Source organism: Carcharodon carcharias, chromosome 26 (genome assembly GCF_017639515.1).
Source record: "Carcharodon carcharias isolate sCarCar2 chromosome 26, sCarCar2.pri, whole genome shotgun sequence".
In the NCBI taxonomy this organism is placed as follows: domain Eukaryota; kingdom Metazoa; phylum Chordata; class Chondrichthyes; order Lamniformes; family Lamnidae; genus Carcharodon; species Carcharodon carcharias.
The window spans coordinates 34,786,555-34,803,856 of NC_054492.1; the positions used below are offsets into that span (position 1 = coordinate 34,786,555).

General features: G+C 42.2%; 1 protein-coding gene across 1 annotated transcript in view; it reads right to left on the reverse strand.

The window, feature by feature from the left end:
• Positions 1-256: 256 nt before the first annotated feature.
• Positions 257-17,302, reverse strand: part of mrps11 (mitochondrial ribosomal protein S11) — a 32,906-nt gene continuing 15,860 nt past the window's right edge. Inside the window, exons 5-6 of the mRNA XM_041175077.1 lie at positions 14,065-14,130; positions 257-530 (exon numbers count right to left, since the gene is read on the reverse strand). Coding sequence (XP_041031011.1) covers positions 423-530; positions 14,065-14,130 — 174 coding nt within the window. The 3' untranslated portion in view covers positions 257-422. The remainder of the gene's footprint in view (positions 531-14,064; positions 14,131-17,302) is intronic.

The window sequence follows — 17,302 nt, forward strand, 5'->3', positions numbered from 1 at the left end:
GAACAGCACTGTGGGTGTACCTACAGCACATGGACTGCAGTGATTCAAGGCAGCAGCTCACCACCACCTTCTCAAGGGCAATTAGGGATGGGCAATAAATGCTGGCCTAACCAGCGACTCCCACATCCCATGAATGAATAAAAAAAAATTCTTGTGATTCTTTTTGTGCTCATTAAGGTGAGTGGTTAGTGCAGAACACTTTGCTCTTCAGGGCTGTCAATACAAACACACAAAATTGGAACCCATCTCCTCAGCATTTACCCAGCACAATCAGTTTTTATTGCAATATTTGCCTCCTGGTAACAGTTAATTTGACTCTTAGCAAATGTAGCTGGTCTTGGTATGAGATGAGTAGGGGGACATTTTAGAACGAGTGGTTAATTTGGTTTGATGCCTCTTCATCAGTTATGCATTGCAAAGCTTCACATTCTGCGGGCTTTTCGTGGTCGGCAGCCATTGTGAGGGATAGGAGTGTCGTCCGTAATTGAAACCACCTGGAGGCCGCCCATGCTTAATCCTTTTATGGCAGACTGCAACGGAGAAGAAATGGAATGAAACCAGGAAAAACACACTGAAGGTGCCACACACACATTTTTAAAATTTGAAATATTTTATCAAAAACAATTACCAAAGCTTCCTGATAATTTAGTGAGTTTTATCTTATCAATAGCTCTGCCTGGAATGTCCAAAGTTCCAATCCAAGATCTTACCTGAGGTGGCAGTAGGAACACTAAATGGGTATCTGTTCTCTTGGGCTAAGAAGCAAAAGTAAAACTACCAGGGTTCCTGCTCATGAACACTATCCAGTGACCTCTGCTGAAAAGTGCACATGAGGCTGTATAAGGAGAGGACATGATCAACTGTGGTGCTCACCAGAATTGTGTAGCAGGTTGACACTCAATGTCTAGGCTTAGCACTGAAGAGTGTGACAACGTATATCGGGAACTGACGGTCAACTGTATCATGGAAGTCATGGAACTGAACCCCAGTTTGAGTTAGTGCCTTTAGGACAGGTGAGAAAACTAGGGAGGGAGAAGTAAATAAATGGACAGTGTAACACTAATCAGACAAAGCCATGAGAGTAACATCAATCAGATAAGAGTAACTCAGGCATGGAGTAACATCAATTAGAAGGTAACAATCAGACAAGAGTTAATACTAATCAAAGGCACAACGGTACTGATCAGATACAGAATAACACCAGACAGAGTAATATCAGGCAAGTGTAATAACCAGATAAATTACAAATAGCAAATAAATCTTCCAATAAATTAGTTAAGAAAAGGATCTGTGAATAAGTACAGAACTGTCTCTGTGACTACAAAGAGCAAATTATTTACAGGAGAAACAAAAAATTACTTGTGATTTGTGAGCTGGTGCACATCAAATAATATTCAAGGTATGAATTTATGCAGTGACTGAGCTCCACTGCTCCCATCTAGGCCACTGAAACGCTATGGTCCAACAGGCATACATTTACTCATGTGCCATGTCATGTGGTTTCTTCTTCACCCTTCCCCCAACCATTGTTGGGCCTGGCACTGCAGATCTGCCCAGGAACATAACAGATGCCAGACAAAAGAAGGGGACTAGGCAGGTAGTGAGGGAATCCCCCCGGGTGCATCTCGCTCGCAAATTGTTTTACGGCCTTGGAAAAACGGTGAGAGTGACGGACCCTCGGTGGAGGCCAACCAGAGCCAAGGTCATGGCAGTGTGGGTGGTCCAGCTGCTCAGGGCAGAAGTGAGAAGTGTGGAAGGGCAATAGTGGTAGGGAATTCATTAGTGAGGGGAGTAGACAGGCACTTCTGTGACTGTAGGCGTGACTCCAGGATAGTATGTTGCCTCCCGAGTCCAGGGTCAAGGATGTTAGAGAACGGCTGCAGGGCATTCTGAAGCAGGAGGGTGAACAGGTTGTGGTCCAAGTTGGGACCAGTGACATAGGAAGAAAGAAATGAGGTCCTGCAAGCAGACTTTAGGGAGTTAGGCAGGAAATTGAAAAGCAGGACTTCAAAGGTAGTAATCTTTGGATTACTGCCAGTGCCATGCAGTAGTGAGTATAGGAACCAGAAGGACAGAGCAGGTGAATGCGTAGCTGGAGAGGTGGTGCAGGAGGGAGGGCTTTAGATTCCTGGGGCATTGGGACCTGTACAAGTTGGACGGGTTACATCTGAACAGGAACAGGACCAACATCCTCGCGGGGAGGTTTGCTAATGCTGTTGGGGCAGATTTAAACTAAATTGGCAGGGGGTGGGATCCTGAAAAGTAGTTCAGAGGGCAGAGAAGCTGAGATGGAATTAGAAGTTGAAATGAAGTGAGTCTGGAAGGCAAAGGAAAAATAGGCTAGATAAGAAAGTGAGTTTAGCAAGGCTAAATGGAATATATTTTAATGCAAGGCACCTGAAGAATAAGATAGACGAGCTAAGGGCACAGATAGGCAGATGGGAGTATGATATCACACCTATGACCGAGACTTGGCAGCTCAGCATTCCTGTTATAGGGTATTCAGATGAGATAGAGAGGGGGATAGAAGAGGCGGGGGTTGGGGTTGCAATATTGATCAAGGAATCAATTATAGCAGTGAGGAGGGATGATATCAAGGAAGGATAATCAAATGAAGCCAAAACCTTCGGTCTGTCGGCAAGCATGACCCAGACCTCCCTATTGCCATTTCAACATACCACCCTGCTCTCATGCCCACATGTCCCTCCTTGGCTTGCTGCAATGTTCCAGTGAAGCTCAATGCAAACTGGAGGAACAGCACCTCATCTTCTGATTAGGTACTTCACAGCCTTCCGGACTGAATATTGAGTTCAACAACATTAGATCATGAGTTCTCTCCTCCATCCCCACCCCCTTTCCGATCTCCCTTTTTACAATAATTTATAATTTTTAAAATATATTTTTCTTTTCCCACCTATTTCCATTATTTTAAAATTTATTTCCATCCATTATTTTATCTCCAGCTTTTAGCCTATTTTGATCCCTTTCCCCCTACCACACCCCCACTAGGACCACCTGTCACTTGCTCGTCCTGCTTTCTACCCTTAATGTCACCATTAGCACATATCTTAGCTAATATCACCGTCAACACCCCTTTGTCTTTTTGTCTATGACATCTTTGGCAACCTCTTCTTTATCTCCACCTATCACTGGCCCTCTATCCAGCTCTACCTGTCCCACCCCGCTCAACCAGCTTATATTTCACCACATTTCTCTATTTCCTTAGTTCTGATGAAAAGTCATATGCACTCGAAACGTTAACTGTGTTCCTCTCCACAGATGCAGTCAGACCTGCTGAGTTTTTCCAGCTATTTTTGTTTTTGTTTCAGATTTCCAGCATCCGCAGTATTTTGCTTTTATCAAATGAAGCCAAATGGGTAGAAGTAAAAAACACAAAAGGAGCAAGCATGCTGTTGGGTGTGTACAATAGGCTCCAAACAGTCAGGGAGAGTTAGAAGATTAAATATGTATTCAAATTTCAGAGAAATGTAAAAATAATAGGACAGTATTAGTTAGGGATTTTAACTACCCAAATATTAACTGGGATAGTTTTAGGTGTGCAAGGTAGTGGGGGGGGGTGGGGGGGGGGGGGGGGGGGGGGGGGGTGCAAAATTCTTAAGTTGCACTTAGGGGAACTTTTTTAGCTAGTATATAAAAAGCCCAACAAGGGAGGGGGCAGTTCTGGACCTAATATTTGGAAATGAGCCAGGGCAGCTGGAAGGTATATCAATAGGGGAGCATTTTGGAGATAGTGACCATAACTCAATTAGATTTAGGATAGTTGTGGAAAAGGATAAGGTTGGACCAGGAATAAAAGTTCTAAACTGGGGAACAGCTAATTTTACTAAGATGAGATACGGTTTGGCCCAAGTGGATTGGGAGCAGCTACTTGTAGATAAAACTGTGTCAGAGCACTGGGAGACATTCAAGGAGGAAATAGCGAGAGTACAGGACAATTATGTTCCTGTAGAGACAAAGAGGGAGACCAAGTCCGGAGAACCTTGGATGTCAAGGGACATAAAGGTTAAGAAATAATGAGAAGCTTATGGCAGATACCAAGGACTTAATACGGCAAAGTCCTTAGAGGAGTATAAAAAGTGCAGAGGGGAACTTAAAAAGAAAATTAGGAAAGCTAAGAGAGTGCATGAGAAAGCATGGTTGGGTAGAATAAAGGAAAACCCAAAGGGGTTTTTTAAATATATAAAGAGCAATAGAATAACAAGGGAAAGAGTAGGACCGATTAGGGACCATAGAGGTAATCTGTGTGTAGACCCGGGAGACGTGGGTGCAGTCCTCAATGAATACTTTGTGTCGGTCTTCACAATGGAAAAGGACGATGCAGGTATAGACATCAGGGTGGAGGACTGTGACACATTAGAGGAAATTAACATAGAGAGAGAGAGAGGAGGTACCAGCGAGTTTAGCAGCCTTAAAAGTGGATAAATCCACAGGTCCCATTGAGATGCATCCCAGGCTGTTGAGGGAGGCAAGGGAAGAGATATCAGGGGCCCTGGCAGTAATTTTCAAATCCTCTCTGGCCACAGGTGAAGTGCCAGAGGACTGCTAACATTGTCCCATTATTAAAAAAAGGAGGAAGGAATAGAGCAGGAACTTACAGGCCATCAGTCTAACCTCGGTGGTGGGGAAGTTGCTAGAAAGAATTCTGAGGGACAGAATATATCTGCACTTGGAGAGACACTGATTAATCAGGGATAGCATGGATTTGTTAAGAGAAAGTCATGTTTTACAAATTTGATTGAATTTTTTGAGGAGGTAACCAGGCGTGTTGATGAAGGTAATGCATTTGATGTGGTCTACATGGACTTTAGCAAGGCTTTTGATAAGGTCCCTCATGGCAGACTGGTCAAGAAAGTAAGAACCCATGGGATCTAAGACAAAGTGGCACGTTGGATCCAAAATTGGCTGAGAGGCAGGAAGCAGAGGGTGATAGTAAAGGGATGTTTCTGTGACTGGAAGTCTGCTTCTGTGACTGGAAATCTGTTTCCAGTGGGGTTCCGCAGGGCTCGGTGCTGGGGCCCTTGCTGTTTGTGGTTTACATAAATGATTTGGACTTAATATGTAGGGGGTACGATCAAGAAGTTCGCGAATGACACGAAAATTGCTAGGATGGTATATAGTGAGGAGGATAGCCGTAAACTGCAGAGGATATCAATGGACTGGTCAGGTGGGCAGAGCAGTGGCAAATGGAAAAGTGTGAGGTAATGCACTTGGGGAGGGCTACCAAGGCAAGGGATTACACTACGAATGATAGGACCCTAGAAAGTACTGAAGATCAGAGGAACCTTGGTGTGCAAATCCATAGATCCCTGAAGGTAGCAGGGGAGGTAGATAAGGTGGTTAAGAAGGCATATGGGATACTCGCCTTTATTAGCTGAAGCATAGAATACAAGAGCAGGGAGATTATACTGGAACTGTATAAAACATTGGTTAGGCCACAACTGGAGTACTAAACGCAGTTCTCGTCATCACATTATTGGAAGGATGTGATTTCACTGGAGAGGGTGCAGAGGAGATTTACCAGGATGCTGCCTGGGCTGGAGGATCTGAGCTATGAGGAAAGATTGGATTGGCTGGGGTTGTTTTCCTTGGAGGAACAAAGGTCGAGAGGGGGCCTGATAAAGATGTATAAGATTATGAGAGACATAGAAAGGGTAGATAGGAAGGCACTTTTTCCATTAGTCGAGGGGTCAATAACCAGGAGGCATAGATTTAAAGTACGAGGTAGAAGGCTAAGAGGGGAATTGAGGAGAATTTTTTTCATCCAGAGGGCAGTGGGAATCTGGAATTCGCTGCCTGAAAGGGTGGTTGAGTCAGAAACTCCCGTAACATTTAAAAAGCAATTAGATATTCACTTGCATTCCCATAGCCTCCAGGATTATGGGCCAAGTGCTGGAAAATGGGATTAGTGTCGTCAGATCTTTGTTGACCACCGTGGATACGATGGGCTAAATGGAGGCCATTTTGTAAAAGTGAAATACTGCGGATGCTGGAAATCTGAAATAAAAACAGAAAATGCTGGAAAAACTCAGCAGGTCTAACAGCATCTGCAGCGAGAAAAACAGAATTAACGTTTCGAGTCCGTATGACTCTTCTTCAGAGAAACGTTAACTCTGTTTTTATCTCCACAGATGCTGTTAGACCTGCTGAGTTTTTCCAGCATTTTCTGTTTTTGTTTCTGGCCTCCTTCTGTGCTGTAGACATCTATAGTCTATGAGATACAAACTTGTAACATGGTCAGAGGGTAAAACTCTACCTATATGTATACATAGGACTGAGAACAAGGAGGAAGACCACAGCCTAAATTTACCATACTACTAATCCCATTATTTGCATCTACCTGGCAATGTGGAAAATTGCCGAGGTATGCACTGTACACAAAAAGCAGGACAAATTCAACCCAGCCAATTACCACCCCATCAGTCTACTCTCGATCATCAGTAAAGTATGGAAGGGGTCATCAAAAGTGCTATCAAGCGTCACTTGCTTAGCGATAACCTGCTCACTAATGCACAGTTTGGATTCTGCTTGGGCCACTCGGCTCCTGACCTCATTACAGTCTTGGTTCCAACACAGACAAAGAGCTGAACTTCAGAGGTGAAGTGAGAATGGATACCCTTGACATCAAGGTTGCAGTTGACCGAGTGTGGCATCAAGGAACCCTAGTAAAACTGGAGTCAATGGGAATCGGGGAAAACTCTCCACTAGTTGGAGTCATACCTAGCGCAAAGGAAGATGGTTGTGGTTGTTAGAGGTCAATCATCTCAGTTCCAGGACATCACTGCAGGTGTTCCTCAGAGTTTTGTCCTGACCCAACCATCATCAGCTGCTTCAGCAATGACCTTCCTTCATAAGGTCAGAAGTGGGGATATTCCTTGATGATTGCACAATGTTCAGAACCATTCAAGACTCTTCAGATACTGACGCAGTCCATGTGCAAATGCAGCAAGACCTGGACAATTTCGAGGCTTAGGCTGACAAGTGGCAAGTAACATTCATGCTACACAAATGCCAACAAGAGAGAACCTAACATTACCCCTTAATGGCATTACTGTTGCTAAATCCTCCACTATCAACATCCTGGGGCGGTTGCCATTGACCAGAAACTGAACTGGACTACCCATATAAATACTGTAGCTACAAGGGCAGGTCAGGGGCTGGGAATTCTACAGCATGTAACTCACCTCCTGACTCTCAAACCTGACCACCATCTACACGGCACAAGTCAGGAATGTGATGAAATATTCTCCACTTGCCTGGATGTGCAGCTCCAACAACACTGAAGAAGCTTGACGCCATTCAGGACAAAGCAGCCCTCTTGACTGGGACCCCATCTACAAACATTCACTCCCTCCATCACCAACGCACAGTGGCAACAGTGTATACCATCTACAAAATGCACTGTTGGAACTCACCAAGGCTCCTTAGACAGCACCTTCCAAACCCACAACCACTTAACATCTAGAAGGACAAGGGCAGCAGACACATGGGAACACCACCACCTCTAAGTCCTTCTCCAAGCCACTCACCACATGTCTTGGAAATATATGACCATTCCTTCACTGTCGCTGGGTCAAAATCCTGGAACTCCTTTCCTAACAGCACTGTGGGTGTACCTAGGTCACATGGACTGCAGTGGTTCAAGAGGTAGCTCACCACCATCTTCTCAAGGGCAATTAGGGATGGGCAATAAATACTGGCCTAGACAGCAACGCTTACATTCCATGAATGAATTTTTAAAAAGTATACGATGGTCAGTTATGTGGTAGGAAAGGCTAAGGGCTGGTTCAGGGCCTAATAGCAAATTAGAGATGACATCGAAGAATGCTAGAAAATTTTAAGTAAGTTTATTTGTGCTGACCTATTTTAGGTGCAGGAATTAATATTCCCTGGAAGGGAACATATGCAGCAGGATCAGTTCCTAGCCCGTCTCCCAGCCTTTTGCTCTTTTAGACCATAGGTGGAAAATACAGAAAATAGAAAATAAAGGCCTGAAGTCTATCCAAGCTGCAAGTATATTTCTGAATAGTTCACCTCCTCAATTTTGCTGTCTGTTATAGCCTTAGTATTCTCATACCAACACACCCCAAAGGGAATTCGATAAACACTTGGAGAAAAATATTAAAAGGTAATTGTGATTAGAGTACAAAGCCCTAAAGTGGAACAAGCATCGGAACAGGCACAATCGACTAAACAGCTTCCTCCTATACTGAAATTTCTATAATGCACATAATGCAAACTCCAGCAATTATCTCAATCAGTTATACAAGCAAGCTGGAGAAAATCAAGTGTTTGAAGGATTAAAGCCAGAAGGCGAGACTAAAACTCAGCATGGAGACTAACAGCAGTGAGATCATACAGTGAACAAACTAATGCCATCAGTTGATGCAGGATCAGATCTGGTTTTCCAAATAAATATCCCTCGAGGTTAATTTGCCAAGAATTAATCTCTGGGAAGCCTGGGGCATAATAATGAGTAACTGTTTCTGTGCGGAGTTCTGAGAACCTCTCTGAAGGATGCAGAGACTTTAATAAACTTTTTGAGGCATCAGGGAGTAGAAGGTACAGGCTTGTTGAGCCAAATGCATTTGCTTGCTTCGTGCTTTCTTACATTAAACTTGCCGACTCCTTGTAGTATAACTTGTCTTTCAGCAGTCTTTCCTGATGACATGGATAATACTGGTTCACTGCAGCTGTGATTCTGTGTCCTCCCTAACCAACATGTGCATTTTCCAATTTTCATAATTTTATTTTTAGTGAAATCGTAAACACATTTGAATACAGTGTCCAGAGGAAATGCCCCCTCACAAAACAAACAACTGTTTGTTTCAGTAATGGGCTCATTTCAGTAATGTTAAATGTTGGAAGAACCGTCTTTTGTTTCTTTAATTGTCCCATTTACCACCCCTTTTATCCTTGCATCCTCATTAGCCACCATTTAATCACTCTGGAAAGGGAGAACAATTAAGATACCAAAAGCTCAAGTAACTGGGTTGGTAGGAATATTTTGTTTGCAGACCAAACTGACAGCTTTTCTGGGATACCTGATTAAAATGGTTGAGCTGGGGCATTGTTACTAGCCTAGTAACCCAGAGCCCTGGATTAATAATAATGGTGAATTCAAATCCTATCAGGGCAGTTTCGGAAATTGAACTTGGATCGAAAAAATTGGGAAATAAAATGCTATCACAAAAACCCAACTGGTTCACTAATACCCTTTTGGGGAGGAAATCCTTATCTGGTATGACCTGTATCTGATTCTCCTACAGTAATGTGGTTGGCCCTTAATTTCCTTCTGAAGGGACCAGGAAAGCCACTCAGTTGCATCAGATCACTAACCTGGAAATATCTACCTAACAGCATTCTGGGATCACCGTCATCACACAGGGGCATTGCAGTAGCGATCTTCTCTGAGGAAATAGTTTCCAGCAACATCAAACCCTGATTTTGAATATTTAAATAATTGAAGATTTGAATCTAAATCAGATTGTTGGGAAGGAAGTTTCTTCTTTGCTAGCTGTGAAGACTTTCTCAATCAAGTTCCAATGGTGAAGCGTTTCCCCAATCAGAGACACCCGCCTGATCCACTCCTGACCACTGTTTGACACTGTCACTCTGTTATAAATGGAATCCACCTCTCACTTCAATAAGCATAAAACATCTGGGAAGTAAATATTGTCTGAGATGGACCATATGGAGAGATGTAAACTGTTGTCAATTCTATATATGCTTCAGTGAAGAAATAGAGATAACTCATACAAAACAGTGGCAAAAGTCTACAAGAATAGTGTCATGCCCAGTAAAGCCATGTCATAGTCATAACTATAAAACATGGACTATAATCAGTATAGAATTTTCTGGAACCGCCGTCACTTTTAAAAATGAATATTAACAGGCTGCCAAGATGACTGCCAAGGATCAGAAGACCGTTGCAATTTCAGCACAGAGTCTCAAGTCTCCAGAAAGTTCCTAACTGAATGATGTCATGAACATTTTAATCACAGAAAACGGTTCATCTACAAGGCCTAAGAACATTCTGGAAAAAATGTGTGTTTTAAAAGACACTATCCCTTAAAGGATTAATGCAGGATTCTGATTGCTGTTCCTGGAAAAAAACAATCCTTTTACAGGAAAAGGTAATTAAACAGTTTTAAAGAAGCTGGAAACCTCTTGACCCTGGTGGACTGTACACAAAAGGGGTCACATGGTAGCTTATGGCTCTGTAAAAAACCATGCCTGGAAAAACTGTGTTAAAAAATTGGTTTTGGTTTTGCTTTGAGAAGAGAAAGGACCAACTGTTTGTGAAAGGAAGACAACAGCCTTTTTGCAGTCCAGAGCCAGAAGTGAATATAAACTACTCCTAAGTTTCTATGTGCTGGAAAAGAGTACCTGCAAGTGTTCTTCGAGTCTGCCTGAAAAGCAGTGCAAGAGTCATTGACTGTCTCACAGATCAACACCGAGAGACCAACCATGTAAGACAGACACCATTCAAGGACTCCACCGCCTTGCCTTTTCCCTTGAACCATTGACTTTTAACCTTTGGCAGAGTTCCTCTATTTTTTTGGGGGGTGGGTGTGTGTGTAAGAGACACTTAGGGTTTCTCAAAAGAATAATTAGTACATTTTCATATTCCATACTGTATGTTAATAAGCTTTGCCTTTCTATTTGACAATACTGGTTTTATAATAAACTAATAAGTTTGTTGTTTATTGAAAGAAGCCTGGTTAAAGTCTCTTTTATTCTGGGTAACAGTAGTGAAGGTAAGTGGCCACTTTTATGAGTGAATCAAATTTTTTAACTAATGGTACTGTGGGGTAATGGCACTGTGGAGTAGTGAGGCCTGATTAACTGAGCACTCCTCATGTAACAATGACTATGGGTGGAGTGTCTCCACCCCTTGAGTGGACATACCAGGATGAAAGTGTTTGTGGAATTTACACCTTGTATCATCTGTAGACTTACCCAAAACTCTAGCCCAGACTTCATGTCTCCAAGATCGAAACTTAGCAAACAGAGCTGTGCTGAAACTAGTTCATCAGAAGTATGTGAATAACCAATACATCTTCCCATTATATAGCAATGGCTTTAGACTTCCAAATTATTCTGGCAGACAATAAAAGTATTGATCCGGGTGGGGTCACCTGATCAAAAGTGTCTTCGGATAACAAATTGCATTATCCCAAGAACCAAGGAGAAACCAAGTCAGTCTGTGAACAACAACTGCAGAGACAGCAAAAGATAAGGCAGCAACATCTTAGCCTTTTTAAAACCTGGAGACTGCAATATCTTAAAGCCTCCCAGCATGTTCCTTTTCAATCCACCAATACAGAAACTTGACCTCTTGGCAAGAAAACTACAAAAAACTCTGAAACCTGCTGAAAACCCATTTCTTCGAGGGAATCGTGCAATATTCCTGATATATGACTCCAGCTATTTGAATCCACCTAGACTACCCTTTAGGAGTGAAACACCTTCTTATGCTTCTTTCCTAAGATAAGCCAAAAACTATGAATTGTTCCTCTGTTTGTAATTGGTAAAAGTGCATTATCCTCTGTAACTGTATTTTCCCTCAGAGTATATGCGAGTCCGTGACATAGCGTTAGACTTTCGGAGTGAATCCGTGAATAAATAATCCTCTTTATTTAAACCCACAAAAGCTTGATGATTGTTCCTGTTGACCCCACACTTCATGGCTGAGAAACACACACATCTTCCTTTTCAAAAAAAATACTGATTACAGACAGTAAGGGGAGGGAATTGAGGCTTCAGTTCACTTTCATCCCTGTCCGTAACAATAGTTATATCTGCAAAGAACCCCTGAGTGAGGGAATGAAAACCTAGTTTATGGCCGCTCTCTAGTGCTTCTGGGTTTAGGGAGGGGAAAATCAGATAGGGTTCTGTTATCCAATGGCTATTCAACTACAGAAGATATCAAAGCCAAGCCTGCTGCTGTTCCCACCAGTGATCAGCAAATGCATGTATGAACCTCAGTTAAAAACTGCAACAGACTTGACTGTAATCTTGTTTGTGGTGAATACTTTTAAGAATGCAGAATGACCACTCAGGCAAGGTACTGGAGGACTTAATCTAGCATGAATTAAGTGCTTTCAGGAAAGGACAGGAGAAAAACAGAGGGTTGCGGTGAGATTTTAAATCATATACCAGCAGATTTTCAGTGCAATGCACAACTCATTATGTTCAGTATTAAGACCCGTTCCTACACTACATTAGTCCAAGATAAGTTTTGTTGCAAATCCTAGGGATTCGCTTTTTTTCCAAGGTGGACCAAGCTTCTAAATAAAAACAGAAAATGCTGGAAAAGCTCAGCAGGTCTGACAGCATCTGCGGAGAGAGAAACAGAGTTAACGTTTCGAGTCTGTATGACCCTCTTCAGAGCTAAAAAGAGGTAGAAATGTGATGAAATTTATACTGTTTAAGAGGGTGGAGCAGGTGAAGCTGGAAAGAAGGCCAGTGATAGGTGGGGGCTAAGGAGAGATTAACAAAGATGTCATGGACGAAAAGACAAAGGGAGTGTTAATGGTAGAGGTAAGGGCTAAAGGAGGTGCCGATAGTGGCATTAAGGTAAGAAAGCAGAATGTGATAATAGCTGAACAAGTGTAAGCACTGTGAAAGAACATCATGGAACAAGAAACAGATGGCCCTTTTGGGGGTGGGGTGGGGGGAGGAGTTATTGGTTGGGGAAAAAGGATGGAAAAGGGGATAAAACAATGAATAAAAATGAAAATAAATGGATAAAAAATTATAATTAAAAAAGGGGGATCAAAAAGGAATGAAAATAGAGGAGAGAGTTCATGGGCTGAAGCTATTGAACTCAATGTTAAGTCTGGAAGGATGTAAAGTACCTAATCGGAAGATGAGGTGCTGTTCCTCCAGTTTGTGTTGGGCTTCACAGGAACATTGCAGCAGGCCAAGGACAGACATGTGGGCATAACAGAGGGTGGTGTGTTGAAATGGCAAGTGACAGCAAGGTCTGGGTCATACTTGTGGACAGACCGAAGGTGTTCCACAAAGCGGTCACCTAGTCTACATTTGGTCTCCCCAGTGTAGAGGGGACCACATTGAGAGCAGCGAATGCATCCCAATGCAAACTGGAGGAACAGCACTTCATCTTCCGATTAGGTACTTTATAGCCTTCCGGATTTAACATTGAATTCAACAACATCAGACCATGAACTCTCTCCTCTATCTTCACCCCTTTTTGATCCCCCCTATTTTTAATAATTATTTTTATCTACTTATTTTCATTTTTATTCATTGTTTTATCCTCTTTTTACCCCTTTCCATCCTTTTTCCTCAACTACATACCCCTTCCCCCGCCCCATCCCCAAAAAGACCATCTGTTACTTGTTCCATGTTGTTCTTTCAACAGAGTGCTTATGCTTGTTCTGTTATTAACACATCCTGCTTTCTTACCTTTATGCCACTATCAGCAACTCCTTTAGCCCTTACCAATACCATTAACACTCCTTTTGTCTTTTCATCCATGACTTCTTTGTCAATCTCTCCTTAGCCTCCACCTGTTGCTGGCCTTATTTCTAGCTTCAACCGCTCAACCCCCTTAAATAAATTTAATCACATTTCTACCTCTCTTTCGCTCTGAAGCGAAAGTCATACATACAGACTCGAAACGTTAACTCTTGTTTCTCTCTCCACAGGTGCTGTCAGACCTGCTGAGGTTTTCCAGCATTTTCTGTTTTTATTTCAGATTTCTAGCATCCACAGTATTTTGCTTTCAAGCTTCTAAATATCTTGGTTGTTGCCCAGCTGGGAACAGTCTTGCGGAATTACTATTGTATATTATTATTGTCTATTAGTGTAGACTGCAATAAGCATTTCAGAACAAAATATTATTCAAATATGTAGCAACAGCTTGCAGAACAAATACATGCGTAGATCTCAGGGATGTTAGTGAAACACGTTCCTTCACACTGGAGCTGTTGCACGAGACATGCAGAAGTGACAGCAATGAAGAGGTGCAAAGGGAACAGCAGGATCCCTTTCAGCAGTCTGAATTCTGTAACTCACCAGCCTGCCAGGTCCCAAACCCTTCACCACCACACGCACAAAGGATATTCCCTGATCAGTCGCTTTCTGCCAACAAATCAAAAAAACAGCAACATTTTATTTAGGATTTTTCTAGAAGTAATGTTAATGCTCCAAAAAGTGTTATTTCTCTCCTGCTCGCTGCTCTCCCGCATAATTGGGGCAACCTGATTCAACTCTGCTCTGATACAATCACTTTGTATTGTGTTAACAGCAGCTTGTGAAATGATCTTCCCCCTGATTTTCTCTCTAACACTAACTAATCTGTTACTCTCTGCTTAGCTCAGTCTGCTTAGCACAAGGCCTCATTGGGTGGTCCCATGGCACTGTTAGAGCAAGGAAATTTTCACAGTATCCACTTGGTTGGTTGTAAGTGGACTGACCTCACTGTGGTTTCTGGCATTTGGCTGATTACAAAATTAAGGGAAAGCTTTGGGTGTTATCGATACCTTGGATAGGGAGATCACCATTCGGATGGAAGCTAGGTGCTAACATGCCATGATTTAAAAGGCCTGCAGCAATGTAAAGGGGGCAGCACACTCAAAAATTGTTCAGCCAGTAGGTTTAAAATTTTCATTCTCAAAGAGTGTCTGAGAGATATGCAGCAAGCCACAACTCTCATGTGATTCACAGGTGAAGTAGTGGAGCTACTTTAGCTCGGGCCGGTGTACTCTCAGCCTTGAGTTTAGCAGTTAAAAAATGAGCAAGTTCCAAAAGACATTCAATACTTATTTATTTATTTAACATGTGCAGAGTCTCAGAGCCATGTAATAGCCTTGTCAATGGCTAAGTAGAGTTCTTTATGTCTGTCTTCAAGTTTAGTCAAAGGACAGTCCTTGGCAATGTGAGTAATTGTTTGGACTGCACCACAACTGCAGCCTGGATGGTCTTGTCGACCCCACTGGTGCTGGGTGGCTGCACAGAGGCCTTGGAAGTCCAGAAAAGGATTAAAAGGGCCCACTGTTGCCGCAGGAGATCAAAGTCAGAAGGACGAGCAGTGGGGTCTATAATGAGAGTGGTTTCTGGTGGATATTTTCTCCTGTTAATCCTCTTCCCATTGTCCTCAGCTGTTACTCCTCAGCATGGTGGGTATAATCGTGTATGGGGTAGCGTGAGGGAAGGTGTACTGTTGGTGGGTTGATGAGGCCCTTGAATAAGGAGGGCAGGCTTGGGTTGGAGTAGATCTTCTCTAGCAGCCTGCATGTTGCAATTACCCTCCTAATGTGAAGGTGTGATGTGGACAATGTTGCTTAGGAGTGGGAGCCAGGGCAGGTGAGTTAGTCCAAGAGTACCAGCGATAATGTGCATTGTTGAGTTGGGCTGTACATTCATAGGTTAATCTAATCTGTTTTATTTCAGTGATGTGTGCCAGTAGCAAAACACTTGCTTTGGCTATGTTTTTTTATTGAGGTTCACTGCTGTCATGACCAGTTTACTTTGAACATTCTCCCTTTTACTGAATCTGATTGCAGGTTAGCAAACCGAGAAGTTGAACTTGCATGGTGAAGAAATTTGCACATCATTAAATGATTCAAGAAAGCATTACACCGGAAATGCTACAAAAAGTAAATGTGCACGCATTTTAAAAAATATATTGTAAATTAAGTTATCAGCAGATCACCCATAGGGCTTTTCACAACAAATCAGAGTATGTGTTGTTATTAAGTGACATAAAGATTATACCAAAGTATGTGTCCCTTAAGGAAAACCTATGGAGTTAACTCAAACATTTATTGCTGTTGAAGCTGGAGATCAGAAAGAACCCAAGCTTGGCTTGTAATTAAGAGCCTGCAGACATTGTGGCTCCAATATTGTGCGTTCCAGAAAGTTTTTCCGCACATTGCAAACAGTCGTCTTTGTTTACACCCAAACCAGTTCATGAAAGGGCCAGGTCATGTGTGTTTTTTTGAGAAGTCAAGGGAAATTGAGTGAAGTGAGTGGAATTTGTTTTGATTTTTTAATTGCCATCTGTGAAATAAATGCGTTCAATGATTTACATCTGGCTTTGCCAGTCCACCTTCGAAAGACAGGAAATGCACGAGGGCCTGGGCGAAAATCATGCAATCCAATTTTATTCAAGATGGGGCAGCAAGGAGGGGTGAGGAAGGGTTGGTGTAGGTCCCACTGTTATACCCTTGAGTTACACCATAGTAAAATTAGATATCGAACAGTATTGGGCATGCTCCTGAACATTAGGGGCGCTGACTGCTTATAAGAGTGAATGCATTATTGTATTCACAATAACATATATCACAGAGCCAAAACTTTAACAACAGGTATCGAGAAATATGAATTAATATTTTACCAAGTACTGTTTACTGTACATGTTTTTTGTCCTGGTAACTCATATTTGGGGAACTGATTAGCTCAGTTGGCTAGATGGCTAGCATGTGGTTCAGTATAACGCCAACACTGCAGGTTCAATTCCCATTCTGGCTTAGATAGACATGGGATCTGTCCCCTCACCCTGATGTGAACTGCCAAGAAAACAGCTCAGTATGAAGCACCAGCAGACAATGAGAGAAGGGCTTGCCTTCAGGCAGAGCATTCATGGAATGGAATGGAATAATTCATGTTTATATGGTAATAGCACACCCTGCTGGAGCAATTCGTTAATGTGCAATATTAAGCCCAGTAAATGTGTGTGTGTGTGTGTAAAGCTCATAAATAGTGACATTTCCCCAGGATTCCCAGACTAACTCTGAAACATTACCGTGAACTCTCATCCAAATTCCACAAGACAATGACTAATAACCAAGCAAGAAAAAGTTCCAAATATTACTTCACAGAAATGGAGATAACTTGCTAGTAAGTAAACATACTTTGAAAATCTATGTTTTACACCAACAGTCAGTCAGAAATTGCAATGAGTTTCATTTTTTGGCCATGTTAAAGCATTAATGAAACAGATTACAGTGCTAAAAGGCAGACACTGCTGTGTAGATTTTATAAATTGAATAGTCATGACAAATAAAATGGAAAAAGCAACATATACATAACTAAAATGTTAGATGTTTGCAGTAATTTTTGTAACAAAAATAAAATGAGTGAGTCTTGTTGGAAAATGTTACTGAGGCTTAACAAAGAACAAACGTTTTAATGCAAATAGACACCATTGCAGGAACAGCACAAAATTAAATAGCCGAGTACAGGGAAGCAAGAAAAGGTCTTTTAGCTGATCCAGCTCACTGCCATCCGGACCCTGTTTCAAGGCACGCCC